The 23,476-nt window shown below is 32.1% G+C and overlaps 4 protein-coding genes across 6 annotated transcripts; all 4 read left to right on the forward strand.

Moving 5' to 3' along the window:
- Positions 1 to 4,897: 4,897 nt before the first annotated feature.
- LOC101489732 (probable protein phosphatase 2C 15) lies at positions 4,898 to 9,090 on the forward strand. 3 transcript variants are annotated; one of them, XM_004497005.4, is made up of 10 exons: positions 4,898 to 5,177; positions 5,404 to 5,464; positions 5,741 to 6,160; positions 6,536 to 6,707; positions 6,853 to 7,006; positions 7,092 to 7,155; positions 7,242 to 7,349; positions 7,463 to 7,588; positions 7,737 to 7,969; positions 8,579 to 9,090. In XM_004497005.4, exons 3-10 carry the CDS (start codon positions 5,948 to 5,950, stop codon positions 8,796 to 8,798), a joined length of 1,290 nt encoding a protein of 429 aa, XP_004497062.1. In that variant the 5' UTR covers positions 4,898 to 5,177; positions 5,404 to 5,464; positions 5,741 to 5,947; the 3' UTR covers positions 8,799 to 9,090. The 3 variants fall into 3 exon arrangements, with proteins under 3 accessions (XP_004497062.1, XP_004497063.1, XP_004497064.1); XM_004497006.4 differs by having other exon boundaries at positions 4,898 to 5,164; XM_004497007.4 differs by having other exon boundaries at positions 4,919 to 5,035.
- A 330-nt stretch (positions 9,091 to 9,420) lies between these two features.
- On the forward strand, positions 9,421 to 12,147 carry LOC101490487 (LEAF RUST 10 DISEASE-RESISTANCE LOCUS RECEPTOR-LIKE PROTEIN KINASE-like 2.4). Its single transcript, XM_004497008.4, has 3 exons — positions 9,421 to 10,619; positions 10,727 to 10,777; positions 10,922 to 12,147. The coding sequence occupies exons 1-3, from the start codon at positions 9,857 to 9,859 to the stop codon at positions 12,046 to 12,048; spliced, it is 1,941 nt and encodes a 646-aa protein (XP_004497065.1). The 5' UTR covers positions 9,421 to 9,856; the 3' UTR covers positions 12,049 to 12,147.
- A 2,936-nt stretch (positions 12,148 to 15,083) lies between these two features.
- On the forward strand, positions 15,084 to 18,105 carry LOC101505872 (LEAF RUST 10 DISEASE-RESISTANCE LOCUS RECEPTOR-LIKE PROTEIN KINASE-like 2.1). The gene is made up of 3 exons (XM_012714745.3): positions 15,084 to 16,071; positions 16,495 to 16,545; positions 16,851 to 18,105. Exons 1-3 carry the CDS (start codon positions 15,318 to 15,320, stop codon positions 17,963 to 17,965), a joined length of 1,920 nt encoding a protein of 639 aa, XP_012570199.2. The 5' UTR covers positions 15,084 to 15,317; the 3' UTR covers positions 17,966 to 18,105.
- A 928-nt stretch (positions 18,106 to 19,033) lies between these two features.
- Positions 19,034 to 22,453, forward strand: LOC101506189 (LEAF RUST 10 DISEASE-RESISTANCE LOCUS RECEPTOR-LIKE PROTEIN KINASE-like 2.4). The gene is made up of 4 exons (XM_027333679.2): positions 19,034 to 19,958; positions 20,158 to 20,193; positions 20,562 to 21,680; positions 22,162 to 22,453. The coding sequence occupies exons 1-4, from the start codon at positions 19,217 to 19,219 to the stop codon at positions 22,209 to 22,211; spliced, it is 1,947 nt and encodes a 648-aa protein (XP_027189480.1). The 5' UTR covers positions 19,034 to 19,216; the 3' UTR covers positions 22,212 to 22,453.
- The last annotated feature ends 1,023 nt before the right edge of the window (positions 22,454 to 23,476 follow it).

The following is a 23,476-nucleotide window of genomic DNA, read 5'->3' on the forward strand; positions in this document are numbered from 1 at the left end:
TCAAGAACAGCCTCTTTATAGGAAGAGGGCTCAGACAAACTGTGAATAGAGGTTAAGAAAGAAGCAAACAAAGCTGAGTAAGTTGAATAGACAAAATCAGGTAATTGAGTAGACTTACGTTGACGAGAAGGGTAACGAGGATGATCAACAATCGCAGGAGGTAGTTGGATAGCCGGGGGGACAAGAGGGATGTCATCATGTGGAGTAGTAGTATTTGTCCTGCAATTCTCAATATTACAATCACTAGAAGCGCTATCATTAGGACCAAACTGATCAATATGGGTTAGTTCAGAACTCTTAGTAATCTGAAAATCAGAGGAAACAGAGTAAAAAAGGGATGTGCTCAAGAAAAACAACATTACGAGATACATAAAGTTTTCTTGCATGAGGATCATAACAACGATAACCCTTTTGACCATCCCCATAACCAAGAAAAACACATATGGCTGAACGAGAAGACAACTTACTGCGCTCTACTTGAGGGCGAAGAACAAAACAAGTAGAACAAAAAACTTTCAAAGAATAGTAATCAGGGGTAGAAGCATACAATTTTTCAAAAGGAGACAAACCTGATATGATAGAGGATGAAATTCTATTAATAGCATAAACAACAATAAGAACTGCTTCTCCCCAAAACTCACTAGGAACTGAAGCGGACAACAAAAGGGAACGAGCAATCTCTATAATGTGACAGTGTTTCCTTTCAGCAACTCCATTTTGTCGAGGAGTATCAGTACAAGATGTTTGATGGCGGGTGCCATCATAAACAAGTAATTCAAAAAATTTATTAAAGGTATATTCACCACCTAAATCACAACGAAAATACTTTATAACATAATTATGTTAAGTTTTGACCATTGCACAAAATATATGATAAATGTCAAAAAAAATTCAGACCGATTTTTCATAAGATAAACCCAAAAATAACGAGTGTAATCATCAATAAACGAAACATAATATCTAGATCCACTTTTGGTGAGAACCGGTGATGGACCCCAAACATCAGAGTGAACTAAATCAAAAGGCGCATATGAAACGGAAACACTTTTACTAAACAGTAAATCTGGAAATTTAGCAAGTTTACAACCACAACAATTTGAGATATCACAGGGTTGTAACTTTCCTAAAGCTCCAGTAGAAGCCAAATATTTTAATCTAGAAGCAGAAACATGTCCAAAGCGAGAATGCCATAAATAAAAGCTAGAAGATAAGGAATTCAAGCGAAAACTAGATAATAAGTCAACAGTAGTTGTTGAGGCTGCAGTATCTGGGAGTCGTAGGTCATCCAAAACGTAAAGTCCCCCCTGTCTATGGCATGTCCCAATCAGCCTCCCGGAATGTGGATCATGCACACAACAAGAAGTGGAATAAAACATAACTGAATAACCGAAATCACATATTTGACTAACAGAAGCAAGACTAAAAGTAAGATTAGGAATATAATAAACATTAGAAAGAGACAAGTTAGGTGTGGAGACATAACCAATGCCTGCTAGTGGCATATGAGTGCCATCAGCAGTCATAATCGACACAGACGAGACAGGTTTCACAAACACAAAAGATTTATCATCGTATGTCATATGATGAGATGCTCCAGAATGAAGAATCCATATGGAAGGAGATATACCTGACATATCAGAGAAGTTCAAACCTTTAGAAGAGGTGGCAGACATGGCATGTGATTGAGTGGCAAGAAGTCTTTGAAGCTGTTCTGCAATATCAGATATTTGGGAAGCAATCTCAGATGAGTATACATAACCAAAACTAAAGCCAATGGTAGGAGGAGCAGAAGCAACAACATTGGACGATGGCCCCCTAAAATTCTTCTTATGTGCTCTCCTTAATTTCGGACAACGTGCTTTCCAATGACCTTTTTCTTTGCAGAATGCACATTCATCATTACCAAGCCCAACTCTCCCTTGAGATGTTATTTTTTGAACAGGAGCAGCAAAAACAGATGGAAGAGTTGAGAGAATTTCCTTATCTAACACACCAGAATGAGTCTTAAGTCTGATTTCTTATGCCAACAATTCACTAACTACTGATTCAACATTAGGAAGGGGGGAACAATGCAAAATACCCCCACGAAGTCCCTCAAAATCATCACGAAGAGCCATTAAAAATCAAACCAGACGTTGCTCCTCTCTTTGATCAATGTATGCTTTGACAACTTTCAACTCAAGTGATTCTATAAGAGCCAATTGATCCCACAAATTAGTTATTGCCGAATAGAATTCCTGAATGGTCATACTACTCTGCTTAAGGGCTCTAATATCACTTTCCAACTGATAACATTTTGCAAAGTTAGACTGAACATACAAACGTTTTAAGTGATCCCAAATCTCTTTAGCAGTATCATATTTTGCTAGTTGTACTCTTATAGACAACTCAACAGAATTATTAATCCAAGTAATAATTTTTGAATTACTAACATTCTATTGCATATTGAGTTTCATCCTTTTTATCTGTAGGCTTAACAAAAGTTCCATCAACAAAACCCCACATATCTTTTCCAATCAAATTTTTTTTCATCACATAACTCCAATAAGAGTAATTTTGTCCATTGAGGTGAACACTTACAGCTTGAAGAGAATTATCCTTAACACCAGCCATAACAAATAATGATAGGAAAATATGACAAACACAATAACTGAGACAAAATAAATTAGGAATAATCTGGTGCTGTGCGAGCACGATTTCTCCCTCTCCAGACGTCGTTTCGCTGATTCGACCGTTGAAGACGAAGACCTAAATATTGCGAACCTGCTGTCCAAAAATCAGCCCGATTCAATGGTTAACGAATGTGCAATCGATGTTTTTCTGAGATTGATTTAACAAAATCGGGAATAGGGTTACTCTTCTCTTTTCTCTTTTGGTGGTTGTCTTTCCTATCAAAATAGTCTCTCTCATCTCTACGGTAGATCCCAAAATCAACCAAAGCTCTTTGATACCATGTTAACAATGAAAAGAGGAAGAAAGAGGAAGAAGAGAAACAACTACTTTAAGGTTTCATAATATAGAATGAACCAAACTAAAGTTAATAAGGTTACCATGAGTATATATATAGGAAAATAGAAAATATCTAAAATACCCTTACTACTAATATATAGTAACATTATCTAATAATTATATCTTCTAAAAAAAAAGTCTATTATAGTCTATTGTCCAACAACTATTGGACTAGTCAACATCACAAATATAATTATAGATTTTATGTATACTTCATTACACACTCTCTCTAAATTTTTATGTTCTCATCTCCTTCAAAATTTGTGAGTCCGAGTAATTTAATGATAGTAAAAATTTAAACAATCATGTACAATTTTTAAAGTGGTTCATATCAAATGGCACTATTAAAATATAAAATAAAATATATTATCGACCTCTTATCTTATTATTTTTTTAGTTTCATTTTGTATATTTTTAAAGTTTTAATGAAATTTTTTATGTTTATTTGAAGTTTTAACTTGGTCTACTTTGTTTAGATTGTTTTAGAAAGTGACCACATTAGTATAGTTGTTTAAAATAACCAATTAGTTTGAAAAAAAGGGATTACAATTGATGGCATAACTTTTACAATGAAAAAACAAGTTACCTAATTGAAACTTTTAATGATTCCCAAATATTAGAATTATTTAATAGACAACCCTTCTTTTGTTTTTCACTCAATATTTGTGAATTTTGAAATGAGTTGAGATCCTCTCTAAAATAATATTTTATTTTTTTTTGATATAAATAAATTTATATTATTTTATTGATAATAATTTGTTCAATACATATTAAAATATTGATGAAAATTTAGATAAGAACTAAATATGAGACTACTCTTATTTATCTACGAGCTATTTTCCTTATTTGCATTTGAACAAACTCAACATAAAATTTTAAAAAATATAATATTTATATTTATTGTGTTTATCTCTTATTTGCATTAGAACAAACTCAACATAACATAAATGTTTTAAAAATATAATATTTATATTTATTGTGTTTATCTCTCAACATTGAATTGCTCATTAAACATAAGTCTTAAAAAAAAGAATTGTGGTCCAGTGTGGTGTTTGTTGTGCAAAGCTGCAGTACAAACTCTATCTAGACAGACAAACAATAACGCATAGCTGACGCTGTCTACATCATTGCCATCCCAGAAACACATGCAAACCTCTCCTACACCTGTCTCTTTCCATTCACCAATTCCCATATTAACATTTCTTTATTTATTTCCTATCTAGAATTGAGTTAGGATTCTATTCGTTCTTTTTTTCTTTTTATTATTATAATTTTAAAATGGTCTTAATTTTTTTCTTAAAATATTTGAGTTGATTAAATGTTGCATTATTATACGAGACATGTTAACATATGACTAATTAGTGTTCTAACGATATATTGCTAATACTTCGTTTATTATATTTTTAAAATTATAATAATAAAAAAAATGAGAAATGAAGAGAATTCTGGTCTATAAAAACCCCTTTGTTTCTTGCACACAATATTTCCAGTGGTCGTCACCTCTATCTGTATGTTTCCCTGACCCAATTTCCTTGTTATTGTCCTACTATTTCTAATCCAATGACATACTATATATATATAGTGTATGTTTTAATAATTTTGACTCTTAAATTGATTTAAATTTGAAACTAATTTTTAAATTAAAAAATGATGTTTATTTTAAAATTTATTATTCAATTAATTTTTATATAATTGTATTCATATTATTAATTTTATCTTTAATTCATCTTCAAAATGTTAAAATCAATATTTGTAAGAACAAAACCAAATAGAGAGATAAATCTAATATTAACTTATTCATTTCCCTTCTTTTTCTGACACAAATTGCTTGATCCTTTTGTTGTATCTCCATCTCACTCCCACACTTAACTTAAGTACTAAAATCTCTTTCTCCTCTTTCCTTCATTGTAATTTTCTTACTTTATCCTTAAAATAGAAAAATGGGGTTGCATATTTTTCCTCTAGACGAAGGAAACATATAGAGAAAAGGTTAAAGACACCAACTTTTAACTGAAACTCAATATGGGTATTTGTCAACTAAACCCACTTTCTTCTTTCCATCCATCAAAAGCTACCACGCTACCATTGATATTCTGCAGTAGAATCTACGTGTAAAAGTTGAAATCTTTGCTTCATTTTTTTGGAGCTGACTTGGGTTGGTCCTAAAAGTATTTGATTCTTTTTTTGTTGTCCCATTTTTTTAAAGTTCTTAATTAATTAATCTCTATCTAGGAATTTGGTACTTTGATATTATATTTATAATAAAGATTCTATATATATGTTTAGAATAGTATTAATGAGTTTAACAGTTCATACCTACTCATCAATACGCGTTTTTTCATGTTGTGAATTGATATATATCTTATTTTTCTTCTTCTGTGCATGTTTGCTTAGTGTTGCAGTCAGATCTACAACTTGCTTTGTGCTGAGGTGCATATTCCAGACATTCTCACTGGTAATTCTGTTACTTTGTTTCTTTTTTGTTTGGAATTTGTGTTCTTTGTTTTTGTCTGCTTTGAATCTTTGAACCAGCTAATAGTTTCTTTCTTTCTGTTTTGACAAAGTTTAATTGAAACTCACCGTTCATAAATTTCAATAGTGCCAAAAACCGACTCAATTTTTTGTACTGATATGATGAATAAAGCTTTGTGAAATATTGCAACTTTGGTTTTATGTTCTGTTTGGTTGTTGTTCAGTCCTGATATGACAACTTTGTTTGTGACGAATGCAGATCAAGTTGGGATAAATTCGGTGTTTCTATGCAAATAAGTGTTTAGTACTGTGTGTGGAACGAGTGGTTCTGTGTTGATGTGGTTGCCTCTTTTTTTAATGTTTTAGTTTTGGAGATCTAGTATGTTTGTTTGTGAGAAAGAGAGTGTTTTGAAATTGGACTAATTGGGTCTGAGATTGAGAGGAGGACTCTTTGTTGGGGGCAGATATGGCCTCTGGTGAAGGGAGGCAGCATCATCATCGTGATCTTGTGCCTCTTGCTGCGTTACTTAAGAGAGAGATGAAGAGTGAAAAGATGGAGAAGCCTAATGTGAGGATTGGTCAAGCTGCTCAGTCTAAGAAAGGAGAGGATTACTTCCTAATTAAGACCGACTGTCAGCGTGTGCCCGGGAACTCTTCAACATCCTTTTCTGTATTTGCGGTATCTTTCACTATTTCTATTTCTGATTATATTTTAGTATATGTTTGGATTGGCGACGAGTTTGACAAAATCACAACGACACCATGATTTTTGTGAAACTCAAAAGTGTCACTTTTGCCAAAATCACGGTGGCTTGCCTTGATTCTGACAATCTCATCGTCAATCCAGACACGCGCTGACTCCTTTTGAACTACATGACATGATAGCCAACTCTAGGAGATTGATTTAAATGAAATTTTGCTTACTCTTGGGGTTTAGCAACAGCCTTGTTTGGATTTGTGTAATTCTGAATTTTATGAGCTAAACTGAATATTCTTTGGAATGAAGCATATCATCCTATGAAAAGGCCGATTACTCATTTCTTCTTGTTCACAGATCTATGATGGACACAATGGAAATGCTGCAGCCATTTTTACTAAGGAAAATTTGTTAAATCACGTGCTGTGTGCTCTTCATCGAGGGCTTGGGCGAGAGGAGTGGTTGCAAGCTTTACCTAGAGCTTTGGTTGCTGGTTTTGTTAAGACTGATAAGGAATTTCAGAGCAGAGGTGTGGACTTTGGTTTTGTTTGTTTTTTGTTGATAGAAAAGCTATTCTTATTGAGAGGATGGAAATGCAAAAGTGGAGGATTAAGAATTTGATCTACTATTGTTAACTGATTTTATGAGTCCTAACTTAATCTGGTTTTGTACAGGAGAAACTTCTGGAACCACAGCCACATTTGTGATAGTTGATCGGTGGACTGTGACTGTCGCATCTGTTGGAGATTCTCGTTGTATACTAGATACTCAGGGTGGTGCTGTTACCACCTTAACAGTTGATCACAGACTGGAAGAGAATATTGAAGAGTATGTTAATACGATTTTATCTCTAAGGTTGAGTCAGTTAGCTTTTTCTGTATTCTCACGGTCATGAGTTGCACTGTATAAACAGGAGGGAACGTGTTACAGCGAGTGGAGGTGAAGTTGGGAGGCTTAGCATTGTTGGTGGTGCCGAGGTGAGCATACTGTTTTCAGCATCTTATTTAAGGACATTTCATTTAGCTTATCCTTGTTTTAAATGTTTGGTTCTGAATCATTGCAGATTGGTCCCCTTCGATGCTGGCCGGGAGGTCTATGCCTTTCTAGGTCAATAGGAGACATGGACGTTGGGGAGTTTATAGTTCCAATACCATATGTCAAACAAGTGAAGGTATACTTTGTTTCTAGATATCTTTTCTTCTTTTCGTCATTGATTATAATGCCTATGCATCCTATTAGGTGTTTGTTCAGGATAAATTTTTTACACTTTGTCATGGATTATAGCTATCAAAAGCTGGTGGGAGGCTTATAATTGCTTCTGATGGCATATGGGATGCTCTATCATCAGAAATGGCTGCAAAATCTTGCCGTGGTTTGCCTGCCCAACTTGCTGCTATGCAGGTTGTCAAGGTAATATGTTCTACATGGCTCTCTGTAGCGTAATTTTAAGCCAAATCTGCGATTCTGCGTGTCTTTTGGCTTGAGACTTTTCATTAGCATCATGTTTGCAAAGTTGGCATTTCAGTTCGTGTATTTATGTATTCGGACTGCATTCCAGGAAGCACTAAGAACAAGAGGGTTAAAGGATGATACAACATGCATAGTAGTTGACATAATCCCACCTGATAACGAATTGCCTTCAACACCTCCCCCAAGAAAGCGGAACAAGTTGATAGATTTTTTCTTCAGGAAGAAGTCTCGTGATTCTGCTGGTAAGCTCTCAAAGAAGCTTTCAGCTATAAATATAGTGGAAGAACTGTTTGAAGAAGGATCAGCAATGCTTGCTGAAAGGTAATCTTTCAAACTCTTCTATAGGCAAAAGTTTTAAATTGATGGGTACTGGAAAAGCTCATGAAGATTCCCTGCATATTGTTTTCCTTCTATGTACCTCCTTTGGTCCCCACAAGACTTGTGCCATTACAAGTGGAGCTTGATGCATGATATTATTTGTTATGTATATACAGTATATACTATAGGGTAGATTTTGGGCTTGAAAATATTGGTACCGGTTATACATTTAGGTTTCGGTTGAGGCTTAACTCAGAATATTGGTTGAGATAGGTAATTCATTTATATCTTTTCTTCCTCTTAAACAAAAATGAATTCTCTTTCCACTTCAGAAGTTTGTTCCCCAAGATAACAACATTACGAATCTTCAATATAACGATGCATTGTCATTTCTTAATTTCACATATAGATATGGACGAGGTTTCAAGCCAGTTTCATTATGTGTTGTGTCAGTTGTGAGTTTGTTCTTGTCTGGAAGCAATAACATGATTGGAATATTGTGTACCTTGTTGAGTTAGACATACTCAAGACAATTTTCTATCCATAGTTCCTTTAAATATTTATGAAACTAATCTTGTTCCCGAAGATTTAATTACCAATTGTGTCATGCAGATTAGGAAATGATGACAACACAGGTCAATCAACATCTGGCCTTTTTGTTTGTGCTGTATGTCAAGTTGATCTTGCTCCGAGTGAGGGCATATCCGTCCACGCAGGTTCAATTTTCTCGACTAGCTCGAAGCCCTGGCAAGGTCCTTTTCTATGTAGTGATTGTCGCGATAAGAAGGATGCAATGGAAGGAAAACGTCCTAGTGGAGTTAAAGTGTCATAAGGCTCAAAATTAGAGTCTTCTATTCTTTAAGCCATATGTATCACTTTTTGTAATCACAATTTTTATAGGCCAAGTAATTGATTGAATCTCACAATCAAGTAGCAAGGGATGAAGAAGATTGTTCAGCTCTACCTGAGTTGGAGGGGTTAAGATCAGTGTGAGGTAGATTCTTTTGTATAGTAGTTTCTATTATGTTGCTTAATGTTCCCACCAATATCAGAATAATCTTCATTAACTATGCAGTGTAAATAAATATCTTTGCATTAGACAAATCTTTACCATTCTTTTTTAATCGTCCTTTTTTTTTTACACATTACAAGATAATTAATAAAGTTTTCTAATATAGGAAAAATAAACGAATGAAGTTTTCTATGATACTATTTCCTCTGGTTTTATATATAATAGAATTTTTGGAGAATTTTTTGGTTTTATATGTAAGAAAAAGTTATGATTTTTAAGGTATATTTATTTAACAATTACTTTTAAACCTTTATTTAAGATACTTGTTTTTTTAATATTATATTAATCAATATTTAATATCTCCCAATTTTTAATAAAACTATATATGTAAAAATAATAAAAAAGTTAAAACAATTAATAATTACACTGATTTTGATGATTTGTATTATTTTTCTGTATAAATATGAGTAGAAGAAGTATTATTTATAATAATTTTAATCATTTATTATTTTATCTCATGTATTCTTATAATGATAATTAAAAAGGAACGTAGAGACTAATTTCTAAGAAACCTTTTGAATTGGTCTCGCACACTTTGTTGGCATGTAATGTGGTGTGGAAAATTAAGTATATGCAATTATAGTCTACTTTATTGGCAAAGAAAAGTTAAAATAAGAAAACCTTAAGGGTTACTGGCCCACACTACTATTATCTTTTCCTTTGGTCATCCGCTAAAACCGAAGAGTCATTAAACCAAGTCTTCCGTAGTCAACGTCCAAAGTCAACTAAGCAAAGCAGCTGGTGAAGAATGAATGAAGATTCTGCTTACATTATAACTGTTTTAAGCTCATAATCGTACTAGTGACTGTAGGTGATTCATGATGGCCTCAGTTTATGGATTTCTCTTCCTTTTGTTTTCACAAGTCATGTTGCTAGTTGTGTTGGTGAGTGGAGATGAGAATAAGTACGAAGAAGGAGAGTGTCCACCTTCATTTAGTTGTGGATATCTTGGCAATATCAGCTTCCCTTTCACTACAACTGAACACAAAGACTGTGGCTTATTGCCAATACAATATTGTCATGAATCTATGATGAAGCCCAAAGTGATCCAATATCAGTATAAAGGGATATTGTTTGAGTTTGAGGTTGAAGCTGTAATCCCTCCTTTGTTTCACGCTGGTGGTGGTAGTGTTTCTTCTACTTGTATTTTTAGAGACAAACAACTCTACAAATTACTTCAAGACAAAAATTGTGAAGCTTTCAGATATAATTTTACTTTTCCTCCAACCCCTGATCACTTTGTTTCTTTTAACCCCGATACTTATACGACCTTGTTCATGTGCAACCATACCCTTCATGTCAACCCTTCAAATTATATGCATAACTATACACACTGTTCTCATTACAATATCTACTACCAGCCTCACATCAGGGACGATAGTGCACCTCGCAGTGCTTTTACAGCTTGTACAAATGTCAAGCTTCCGATTAAAGACCTCGCTGACTCTAACAACCCTTTTAATTTTGTGACTGCTGATATCTTAACTGATATGAAGATAACAGATGAATGTGCACATTGTCACTACATGCAAAGAGGACGTTGTCAACTTGACATCAATGGAAGGTTTTATTGTGCCAATGGTATACACTAAAAACAGACACCCTGGAAACATAAGCACACATTTTTCTCTACACAACTTTATCTTCATAATCATACGTCAAATCTGAATTGTTTCTTCTATTTGCAGTTACAGTTACAAAGAAAAAGGGGCTGAGTCAGAGTGTTAAACTGGGTATAGGTAATCTACACTTTATCTATCTTTCAGCACACTACACACCACTTCAAATGTGAAATTTCATCAATATGTTCAACTCATAGGAGGTCTTTACTTTCCTACACTAAACATTTTCGTTTTATTTCTAATATATATATAATAATCCAGCTGTCATGGTGGCTATTGGAGTTTCCGTGATGATGTTGTTGGCTTACTGCATAAGGACAAAGATCTTCCCTCCCATATTTCTTTTGTTCAGGAAGGAGAACTCAACCCATCATATTATTGAGGAGTTTTTAAAAGAACAAGGACCTCTTCATGCAACTAGGTACAATTATTCAGATATCAAGAAAATAACAAACTCTTTTAGAAACAAATTAGGCCAAGGAGGTTATGGAAGTGTGTATAAAGGGAAGTTATGCGATAACCGTATTGTTGCAGTGAAAGTTTTAAGTGAATCAAAAGGTGATGGTGAAGATTTCATTAATGAAGTTGCAAGTATCAGTAGAACTTCACATGTTAACATTGTTAGACTTCAAGGGTTCTGTTTGGATGGTTCTAAAAAGGCATTAATATACGAATTCATGTCTAATGGATCTCTTGAGAAGTTCATATATGAAGAGAAATATCCAGTGAAGGATGATCACCAATTGGATTGCAAAATATTGTATGATATTTCTGTTGGCGTTGCTCGGGGATTAGAGTACTTGCACAGAGGCTGCAACACTAGAATTTTACATTTTGACATAAAACCTCATAATATATTACTAGACGAGGATTTCATTCCTAAAATTTCAGATTTTGGACTTTCTAAAATATGTCCTAGGAAAGAAAGCATTGTTTCCCTATTTGGTGCGAGGGGAACAATTGGATATATTGCTCCAGAGTTATTCTCTCGAAGTTTTGGTGGGGTGTCACATAAATCAGATGTCTACAGTTATGGAATGATGGTTTTAGAAATGGTTGGCCGAAGAAAGAACATCAAGGTTGAAGTCGATTGTTCAAGTGAGTTATATTTTCCACATTGGATTTACAAGCGACTTGAATTGAATCAAGATCTTGGACTCAGGTGTATTAAAAATGAAATTGATGAAGAAATGGTTAGAAAAATGACAGTGGTGAGTTTATGGTGCATACAAACCGACCCTTCGAGTCGTCCAGCAATGCATAAAGTGGTTGAAATGTTGGAAGGGAGCCTTCAAGTGCTGGAGATACCGCCCAAACCCTTTCTGTGTTCTCCTTCAACATCTTCAATTCATTTATCATCAACTTGTTTATCATCTGAAATATTGTAATTTGTGTGGATATTATGATGCAATGCAGAGTATGTAACACTAGAAAAGAATGTCATGATAATTCACATATAAATAAAATGCCACGTTTCTATCAAATAGACTTGTCTTCTACTGAATTATTATATAGCCCCTTGATCAAGAAAACATTGGCTCTAAAATTATAGCTGGAAAACCAACTAATAGCTATCCACAACACAATGGCCCTTTGTGATCTACTTCTCTTTTTTTTCTCCATAGCAGTTTTGGCTATGTGATTTTCAGCATATTACTAAAATATTTCATTTTGCATTGAGCCTCACTTATTTTGATTTGTTTCACAGTTCACAAAAATGAATTAGGTGCTACACTTTTCTCATTTCAGCATTATACAACTAAAGCCAGATCACACAAACAATACAATTTGTCTTAATCTCTGTATGATTTTTAGAGGTGAATTGTTGTCTATGACTGATATGCAAGTGCTAGTTCTATGAATATTTTTATTTGCAATATAACTGATATGTTGTTAGGAACAGTAAACATAAAAGTTACGTGCAAGTTCTTTTCTCATTTGTAAACTAGTAGTAACTTGTGAATTATTAACTTGCCAAAATGTTAATCATGTGAAAAACTAGTAACTTGCAAAAATTAGTACCTTCTGCCATTTAAGAGCTTCTGTTCTAAATAGATTATTCTATAAAATGGAACCAAGTTTATAATGTTTGAATCTTTTGACTTTTAGTCAAAATGAAGGTAAACTGATTAGTTGAAAAAAATCAATTGTCTTGCACAACATTAAGGATATTCAATATAATGATGCATTGTCATTTCTTAATTTCACAAATAGGTATAAACAGGGTTTCATGTACCAAATAGATAAGGTTTTTGTTTGGACAGATTTCAATATATTTATCAATTTGTCAATTCCTTTTGTACAATTTTGTTGTTGTCAATTCCTACTAATGATTCTCTCCAAGCCAACTTTCATCATGTGAATTTGTTCGTGTTTTGAAACATTATACGTTTGTAATATTGTGTTCCTGGCTCATAGATTTGTTTTGAAATAATTGTTAGATATCTAGTTACTTAGATATTTAGTTGCACTAGTTACTTATTGATGTCGATTGAAGTTGCTGCAACACGAAATAAAAGATTTATTACATGATTTCTTCAAATCAAGACAAAGGAAAAAAAAAAGAGAAAAGAAATACACATGAATTAAGTTGAGAAGATGAAGAATGAATACCCTACAATCTAAAAATTTGATAAGTAATCGCTATAATGATAAAAATACTATAAATAAAATTCAAACAAATTCTATCATTTTAAACTTGTCTTAGGGATGCATAAACTATCTTTAAACCTAAATGACTTATAAAAGATACTATTCTTTATGTCTATATTAGATTTACATCATGTTTTGTTAAAATAAATTAAATTTAAAAAAAACAAAGTATCTTGACTTATACATGACATCAATTAAATTTAAATTAAAATTATTACAATTTTAAATTAAAACAAATTAAAAATTATTATAAACAAAGTATTTTCACGTTCTTGATGTCCTTATCATTTATTTTACACTAGTTATTTATCTAATTGATGATATAAATTTACTATCTTGATTAATTCACATTCTCTCATAATCAATTTACTTTTATCTATTTATCTCATATCAATAACTTAAATCAATAACCATTATAATAACTTCAAATGATGAAGATTTTTTAATCTTGAAAGTATGGTGCATAAATTCTTTGAAAAATGTTATCTAATATAAAAACTTGTTATTAAAAGTGTATATTTAAATTTTTAAAAACTTAAATTTTGTTTTTTCTAACACAAAATTTTCTCTTTTAATTATATTAATAAGTGTCATCAATACAAGACACTGCGTGACTCAAATTCTTTTAAAGAGCGCGGCTTCTTTGACATGCACCTTCGAATACTTTTCTGCAAGTCTCCGTGCTTTGTCTCTTTGCAATTTAGTTATGAATAGAACAGCTCAACAATATAAAAATTAAAAGTAAAATGCAGTTAGTTTATTTTGTAAAAATATTTTCAATTTTTATTTTTAAAATTTATATTTATTTTACTTTGATAGAAAATTCTTGAAAATAATATTTGTTTGAAAAGAAAATATTAGTTAACGATAATTTATTATTGAAAATAATGAAAATAATTTTTTTTAACATTTTTATTATTTTAAAATATAAACAATTGCTTATTTTAAGAGTCTTCTATTTTACTTATTTTTGAAAATAAGTAAAATAAATTCGAGTTCGAATCGTTATGAACTTGAATTAATCATAAATTTTTTTGAGAACTCGAATTTGAAATTATAATTAAAACAATTATTGACTAAACTTTAGTTATCGAAGATTGCTAATTTGTCTCTTGTTTATTTATTAGTCTCAAATACATTGTTAAAAAATTCATTTCAATTGTATATGTTATATAATTTTACACTTAAAACATTAGACGATAAAAGCTCAAAAAATAAGTAAATATTAGATATTAGATAAATAACTACATTCGTTCAATTTTAAATTACTAAGACCAATTCTCATGCGATGCATAGTATTTAAAAAAAAAGTAAAATAAAAACAAATTTTTATTCCAAATATAAAAACATCAGGATCTTTTTTTTCTTTCAATTGGAATTACCGGTGCAATCCCTTGGCGTACAAATGATAAAACATTTTGAAATAAAATTATAAATAAATGATAGAATTGAATGAAATTTTTTATAAAAAACATCATACCAAAATTTAGTATTCGTTTGTTGTAAATTTATAACATCTATTTATCTAAACTTATTTAAATTTTCATGACATATTCATGTTATATATTTTTTTTTATCAATTTTGAATGTCTTGTAAGGAGTTTCTATAAGTTGATTTGAGTTTCAATTAAAAAAATTACATTATTAAGGATCAATTTGTAAATAACAACGTTCCACTAAAATTAGGAGTTTGATGTTATAGATATAGTCATCGATTTAGTAGTATTAAAAATGAAGACTTTTGGACTCATCGTCTGGATACATTTAATATATTGGAACAGTTTAAATTTGAGATATTATTTTCTCCATATTCAGAGGTTTTTCTGCCTTTTAAAAATAAATTCAGAAGAAAAATGAAGAAGAGTTTTGGTGACTAATTCAAAGATATGGGGCAGAGAAGACCACTACTTCTTTACTCAAAAGATTTCAGTCAACTCCTCACAGTTCGAATATTTTGGGTGAAATTCTGTTATTCCTCTCATCTTCAATCATACAAGGCTCCATAATGAACAAAAAAAGTTTCCTTTTCATTTATTCATACACCACCCTCTTCTATCTTCTTACCATAACCACTTTATGTTCTGTAGATCCCAAATTTGAAGCATGTGAACCCAAAACATGTGGCAACCAAAGTATAAGCTACCCTTTTTATATCAAAGGATTACAACAATCCTTTTGTGGCTACCCAGGTTTTGGTCTCACTTGTGACAATATTAATGGTTTTCCAATCCTCAATTTTTCTAATTCCCTTTACTTCATCGACGAAATTTCCTATCAAAATTATTCATTACGAGTTTCAAATGTTGTTTTTTCAAGACCAAACAGCATTCAAAAAGGTTGTCTTTTTCCTACCCAAAACCTCACTTTTATCAATAAAGTGTTCTATGTTGCACAAAACCAAAGTGAAGTGAGATTGTTCTTCGGATGCGACTTAACAAAGCTACCCAGAGAGCTAAAAGGGAACAAAATTGGTTGCTCTACAGAAAATGAAACGAATTCGGTTGTGGCATTGTATGAAGATGATAAAAATGTAACCTTTGTGTCAAAGAGTTGCAGGGATAAAGTTGTTTATGCGACGGTGGAAAATGGTGTGAAAGGAGGGATTCAAGAGGCACTGAGAAATGGGTTCAGATTGAATTGGATAGCTAGTGATTGCAATGAGTGCAACATAAGTGGAGGGAGGTGTGGATTTAATGTATCTATATTCAGTTTTAGGTGTTACTGTCCTGATAGAGTTCATGCTGCAAAATGTGGTACAGGTTAGTCGCTCTTAATTCTTAATTCCTCTTTGTGCTTTTCTTATAAGCTACCCATTTTCTTTACGTTACGGGTACTTGCATCAAATTTTAAAAATTTAACGAATTTGGATACTTTTGGTTTTTCACTTGTATTAGTCAGTTTATTAGATAACTTTTTAAACTTTTTATTGACTTCAAAGTAAAAATAGAGTTCAATGGATGGATACCGTGTAAAATAGTTATATACCGACATTCAAAAAAAATTATCCATTTTGTTATGTGAAATCAAATAAAGAAGTATTTTTTTCGACATGTACCTATTTTTAAATGATTTTAAAAAAATATGATTTTTTTTTCAAACAAAAAAAGCAGCTATGCAAATGCAAGTCTCTGTTAAAGTATTAAGGCATTTTATCTTTTTTATTTGCATTTTATCCCTTGCAGTTGCAGTCACTGAAAGTAGAAAGTCCCCGACGGTGCTTACAGTTACAATAGGTAAATGTTTTGCTTTTGCATCACGATTTCACAAAAGAGGAAAAAGATATGTTGTGTTGTATTTTTAATTAATGAATGACATTCCTAATCCAATTTTATAGATTCAATTTGATTCTTTACTTTTATCTGTTTAAAGTCTTATACAGACTAAGAAATTTCCACACAAGTTTTGCAGTAGAAAGCAAAAATTTAGTCTAGTTAATCATAGGGATAACCTATAAATATGATATGAATTCAACATATTGGTCAATACTTTCTTGCTTTCTCTAAACATTTTTAGTGTTACATCAAACAAAAATGTCCAGTGAGCTCGGTGGCTGGAATTGCATTTGCAGTGTTGATTGTCTTAGTTTGTTGCTTTAGGACAAAGATCTTCCCTCCCACATTTCTTTTGTTCAGGAAGGAGAATCCAACTCATCAAATTATTGAGAAGTTTTTGAAGGAACATGGACCTCTTCCAGCATCTAGGTACAGTTATTCAGATATCAAGAAAATAACAAACTCTTTTAGAAACAAATTAGGTCAAGGAGGCTATGGAAGTGTATATAAAGGGAAGTTACATGATGATCGTACTGTTGCAGTGAAGGTTTTAAGTGAATCAAAAGGTGACGGTGAGGATTTCATTAATGAAGTTGCGAGTATCAGTAGAACTTCACATGTTAACATTGTTAGACTTCAAGGGTTCTGTTTGGATGGTTCTAAAAAGGCATTAATATACGAATTCATGCCTAATGGATCTCTTGAGAAGTTCATATATGAAGAGAAATATCCACCGAAGGGTGATCGCCAATTGGATTGCAAAACATTGTATGATATTGCCGTTGGCGTTGCCCGTGGATTAGAGTATTTGCACAGAGGCTGCAACACTAGAATTTTACATTTTGACATAAAACCTCATAATATATTACTAGATGAGGATTTCATTCCTAAAATTTCTGATTTTGGACTTGCTAAAATATGTCCTAGAAAAGAAAGCATTGTTTCCCTATTTGGTGCGAGGGGAACAATTGGGTATATTGCTCCAGAGTTATTCTCTCGAAGTTTTGGTGGGGTGTCACATAAATCAGATGTCTACAGTTATGGAATGATGGTTTTAGAAATGGTTGGCCGAAGAAAGAACATCAAGGTTGAAGTCGATTGTTCCAGTGAGTTATATTTTCCACATTGGATTTACAAGCGACTTGAATTGAATCAAGATCTTGGACTCAGGTGTATTAAAAATGAAATTGATGAAGAAATGGTCAGAAAAATGACACTGGTGAGTTTATGGTGCATACAAACGGACCCTTTGAATCGTCCAGCAATGCATAAAGTGGTCGAAATGTTGGAAGGGAGCCTTCAAGTGCTGGAAATACCACCCAAACCCTTTCTATCTTCTTCTTCAACATCTTCAACTCATTTATCATCTGAAAAATTGTAATTCGTGTAGATATTAAGATGCAATGCAGAGTATGCAATACTTTAAAAGAATGTCATGATAATTCAAGTCATGTATCTAGTAGAGTTGTAATATTGGATCATTTGTTTTTGTTTATGTTTTATGAGTAAGCTGTTAACACATATCTTTGTTGTTGCATTTATGAATATAATTTTATTTTTGTGTTTGGCTTTGGTCGTATAAGTTGATCAGAGATTGTCCTTAAGGAAAAAAGTAAGGGTAAAATTCTAAATTTTCTAGGATTGTCTGCTACCACAAAAAAGGTATGGTTCTCATGTGTACATGAATTTGCTGATATTAATAAGAATATGAGCCTTATGGACCTTAAGAATAACAAATTATATAGAGACTTGATCTTGTCTTTGCAAGAGATGTATTCCTTAGAAGAAAAGATTGTCCAACAATCCATTAAGTGGAGACATCAAGACTCTAAAGTTGGATAAAACCATTCAACCAAGAAGTCCATTTGCTAAACTTAGACAAAATCTGAACTTTTCAATGAGGATTTTCTAGTTGTGCCACTAATGGTTTATGGTGGACTTCTATGGAAAAAATATTGATGATGAGTCTACAACTGAATTGTTATACAGTTACTTCGTTAAGAAAACATTGGCTCCATAATCACAACTAACATAACTAGCTACTAGCTATCAACAATGGCCCCCTCTGATTTACATTTTTTTTCTTCTTTCCATAGCAGTTGTGGTTCTATGATTTTCTGCATATTACTATAAGATTTCATTTTGCATTGAGCCTCACTTATAAGAATTGAATTAATTGCTTCTGTCATTTGACTTAAGAGCTTCTGTTATTAATATATATTAGTAATTGTTGTCGTGATTTCTGGTATGGAAAACTTGAGTAGATTGTTTATAGTCCTTACGTCATTAGCCTTGCAGAAAGAAATTAAATGCTGGAAAGCTAGAGTGCAATAATGTCTTAAAAGTAATTGACTTGTATGATAATCTATATTTAAATTAAGATGTGTTACACATATAAATTAAATTTTTTTACTTTCAAATCCAAGTCAACACTACACTGGTTAATTGGCTCAGCCACAACAAGTGCATTTCCTCATAAGACCAATTCAGTCAAAAACGGCTGCTTCTAAGAAGACCATTCTATTCCCTTCTGTTTCTATCTCCTGTATGTAATTAACTAGCATATACTATTGAAACACTGTTCATTTCCCACAAATTATCGTTAGTGGTGATAATTTGAGGGAAATCCACGATGGTCACAAAACACCTATTCTTCTTTTCATGCTTCATTATACAACTTATACTAACTTCAAGTACTTGTCCATCTTCAATTTACTGCGGATTCCTCGGAGAAATCAACTTTCCATTTACAACCACACAACACCCAAATTGTGGCATGTTAATAATCCATGGTTGTGATGACTCCGAACCACTTTCCAAAAAAACCATACAAAACAACAAAATTTGGTTCGATATTCTCGAAATTAAACCCTACACAATCACAATTCGTGACGATAAACTCCACGACCTGTTGCTACAAAGAAGTTGCGATATTCTAACCTACAATTCTATGTTCACTGTCAACACTCCTTTGGTTTCTTCTTATTTGCAGAATTATGTAACCGTTTTCGGTTGCAACGATAGCAATACGCACGATCTTCAACAGATTTATTCTGTTGCTAATTCTACTACGATTTGTAGGAACGATAGTTTTTACGGTATTTCTGATTCGGATATTGTAAAGAGTGATAATAAAGCTGTTGTGGTTGTAACTGATACTGGTGGTTCTAAATTGAATAGTCTTAAAGGATGCTCGAATGTTGAGCTTCCGACGAGGTCTGAGGTTCAACATATTGATCCTGATGATCTTTTTGGATTCTTGAGTGGTGATATTGCTATTAAAATACAAGTTTCTCAGAATTGTTCTGCTTGTCATGATCTTTATGGAGGTCAATGTAGACTTGATAACGCTGCCAAGTTTTACTGTCAACAAGGTACCATTGCAATTTTACACAAATTCTTATTATCTTGCCAAAAATTCAATCAGTTGTCTTTTTGAAACTGCTAAAGTTAATAATTAATAGTTATGTTAGCATTATTTTCTCCTCTACTCGAATTTGAACCTAGGTCTTCCAATTGTTATGTTAGTAATTATGTTGTTTGTTTGATATAGTAATTTATTTTATTTGGCAGGAAGATCTAAAAAGACCCGTCTTATAGTGGCAGCAGGTATGTAGTAAATTACATCTAATTATAATAATGTTTTTCGACTTTTTTCTTTGACATTGAATGTTAGCAGTATTGTAATCCTTGTTCCAAGATTATGATCTGTTTTAATTTTAGAACATTGTCTCTGGATTAATTGATGATTCAACTAGTGGTTCAAAAACTCAATGTCTATAATCTATCCTACTAGTTAATGACCTACTGAAATTTATGACTTTGCTTCTTATTACATTCAAATTCACATAGAATTATAGAAAAGAAGTGGTGGTGTAGTGAAAATAGGCGTGAAATGCTCATTTTCAATATATCTATATGGTGTATAACAATGCGTACTTCTTCTGCACTTGCTTATTTCCTGATAAATTATGCAGTTGCATCTGCCGCTGGAGTACTGTTAGTTCTGGTTTTTCTAGCTTGGTTCATGAGAAGACAGTTTTTGAACAATAAAAACCCTTCACATCAAATAATTGAGTTGTTTCTCAAAAACCATGGTCACCTTTCTGCTAAAAGATACACTTATGCAGAGATAAAGAAGGCAACAAATTCATTCAAAAACAAATTGGGTCAAGGAGGATATGGCAGTGTATACAAAGGAAAATTACAAGATGGAAGTCTCGTGGCAGTGAAAGTCTTAAGCGAATCGAACGGGAACGGCGAGGAATTTATCAATGAAGTTGCTAGTATTAGTGTCACTTCTCATGTTAACATCGTTAGTTTATTGGGATTTTACTTGGAAGGTTCTAAAAGAGCTTTGATATATGACTACATGCCTAATGGATCACTTGAGAAGTTCATATATGAAAATAAAGATCCATTAAAACTCAATCTTCAATTGAGTTGTAAAACTATCTACAATATTGCAATCGGCGTTGCTCGAGGATTAGAGTATTTGCACAAAGGTTGCAATACCAAAATCTTGCATTTTGATATAAAACCTCACAATATATTACTAGACGGTGATTTTTGTCCCAAGATTTCTGATTTTGGACTCGCGAAAGTATGTCCTAGAAAAGAAAGTATCATTTCCTTATTAGGTGCAAGAGGTACTGCAGGATACATTGCTCCAGAAGTGTTCTCTAGAAATTTTGGTGGTGTCTCTCACAAGTCTGATGTTTATAGCTACGGAATGATGGTTTTAGAAATGGTTGGGGGGAAACAAAATAACAATATCGTTGAAGTTGAACATTCGAGTGAAATTTATTTTCCGCATTGGGTTTACAAACGGCTTGAACTGAATCAAGATCCTAGGTTGAGAAGCATAAAAAATGAATTTGATAAAAGAATTGTACAAAAGATGATTGTAGTAAGCTTATGGTGCATACAGACTGATCCAGCACATAGGCCTGCAATGAGTAAAGTGGTAGATATGATGGAAGGTAACTTGGAATCCTTGCAAATACCACCAAAACCTTGTCTCTCTTCACCTCCCAGGTCTCCTTCAAGATCATCAGATTTCAACACTCATACATCTCAAGATTTGTATCATTCAGGTATATAAAGTAATGAAATATGTTTCTTAAGCAAACACATATCAAATGTATTTTTATCAATCGCATGCATTGTAATTAAAATAAAATATTCCCAACCCATATGTGAATTGATGGCAAGGAAATTGTGTTGTGATCTTAGACAAATTGTGTGACCCAAGAAAACTTTGGGACATGCATGCTTTATGTTAATATCACTTCACCCCAAGATAAATCCCACAGCTTTGTGAAATTTTCTGATCAAAAGATAAAAAAGTTAGTAAAAGATTCCCAACCATCGATATTCAATCATAAGACTGGTACAAACAAGTTACAAATAGGAATGGCAGGACAATAATTGAGTTTAGACACTAGACAAATGTAAATAAAGTCACTATCCGCTATTATACTCACATACATCTATTAGTATTTTTTTTTTACTCATTCAAAGGCAGCCTTAATTTTTTCTTTCTCATATTGGACCACTATTAATTTTGGAGTGCAGGCACATCTCCCACCAGCGATTATCAACCTCTAATAATTTCCCCTTGGTAGCCCACCATTCTCAGAAGAGAACGAAACATTGTTGTTGTCAAATATGTAAAGTGTTCGAGCTAGATTATGTTAGTTGCAAAATTAGTTAGATTAATTGTAAGTTAGTTAGATTAGTTACAAGTTGGTTGTAATAATTATTTTGAGATCTATATATATATATATATATAAAAGTAGCATCTCATACCTATTGTAATTAACAAGTTCTTTCATTCTATCAATATAATTTTATTTATATTTTTTTCTCTGTCATGTTTAATATCAATATTTTAAATATTATATTAATTACAATACTTGAGCAAGAAAGTCTAGTAGTGTCTAAAGCAATATAATTGTACATTTCCTAAAAAAAAGTAAGAGAAAAAGATATTATTATATCTTTCTTGATTTATTTCACAATAACCTGGTCAATGTTTCATTTTGTGTAAAAGCCCAGACAGGGAAGGAAGACATTTTTATTGATAAAAATATTGGTTAATAATATATCACTACTATACTTTATGAACAAGTTAGTTAGTTTTTTATTTTATGAATATGAACAGATTTGATTTTTTATACATAGTCAATCTTACCAAGTCGGTCCACGGTGGAAATTTAATATTCTAAAAGTCTTAAAAAAGAATGTAGAAAAATAACAAAAACTAATAAATAAATAAAACTTTCAATTTTCAACAAACTAAAGACTCATTTGATTTTAGAAAATAAATTCTAAGTTACATATTATTTTAGCAATAGAATCTTTAAAACATTTTTATTTTTCTTTTAAAATTTTTGTTCATTTGAATTTGCTAATAAGAAGATGAATGTTTTTTAAAGTGGACTACTATGATGGAAGAAATGATTATTTGAGATTATTTGAAAAATAAACAATAAATGTAATTTTTTTTTTGAACAACATAACTTCATTAAGAGGGGCTGAAAAACAGCCCAAGAAGAAAAATTACTATTGAAGGACAAGGATAGGGTCATCACCGATCAAAATTTTGAAATCACTTACCTAAACAAGGAAACTAAAGAGTGAACATCAAAATTAAGAGGACACAGAATTTAATATAAAATTAAGAGGACACAAAACTTAAGATATAAATATAATACTCAATTGTATTGTATTGTATGTGATACTGTATTTGTATCCTATTTTATATTCCAAAAACATTATTCATCACTATGTAGTTGTGCTAAGAATGATTCCATAGTAATATGATAATTTAAACAGGAAATTATATTTAAGAAGAAACTTTTTATCAATTGACTACTTATAGTAGTAT

This window comes from Cicer arietinum, chromosome 4, assembly GCF_000331145.2.
Source record: "Cicer arietinum cultivar CDC Frontier isolate Library 1 chromosome 4, Cicar.CDCFrontier_v2.0, whole genome shotgun sequence".
NCBI classification, from domain to species: Eukaryota; Viridiplantae; Streptophyta; class Magnoliopsida; order Fabales; family Fabaceae; genus Cicer; species Cicer arietinum.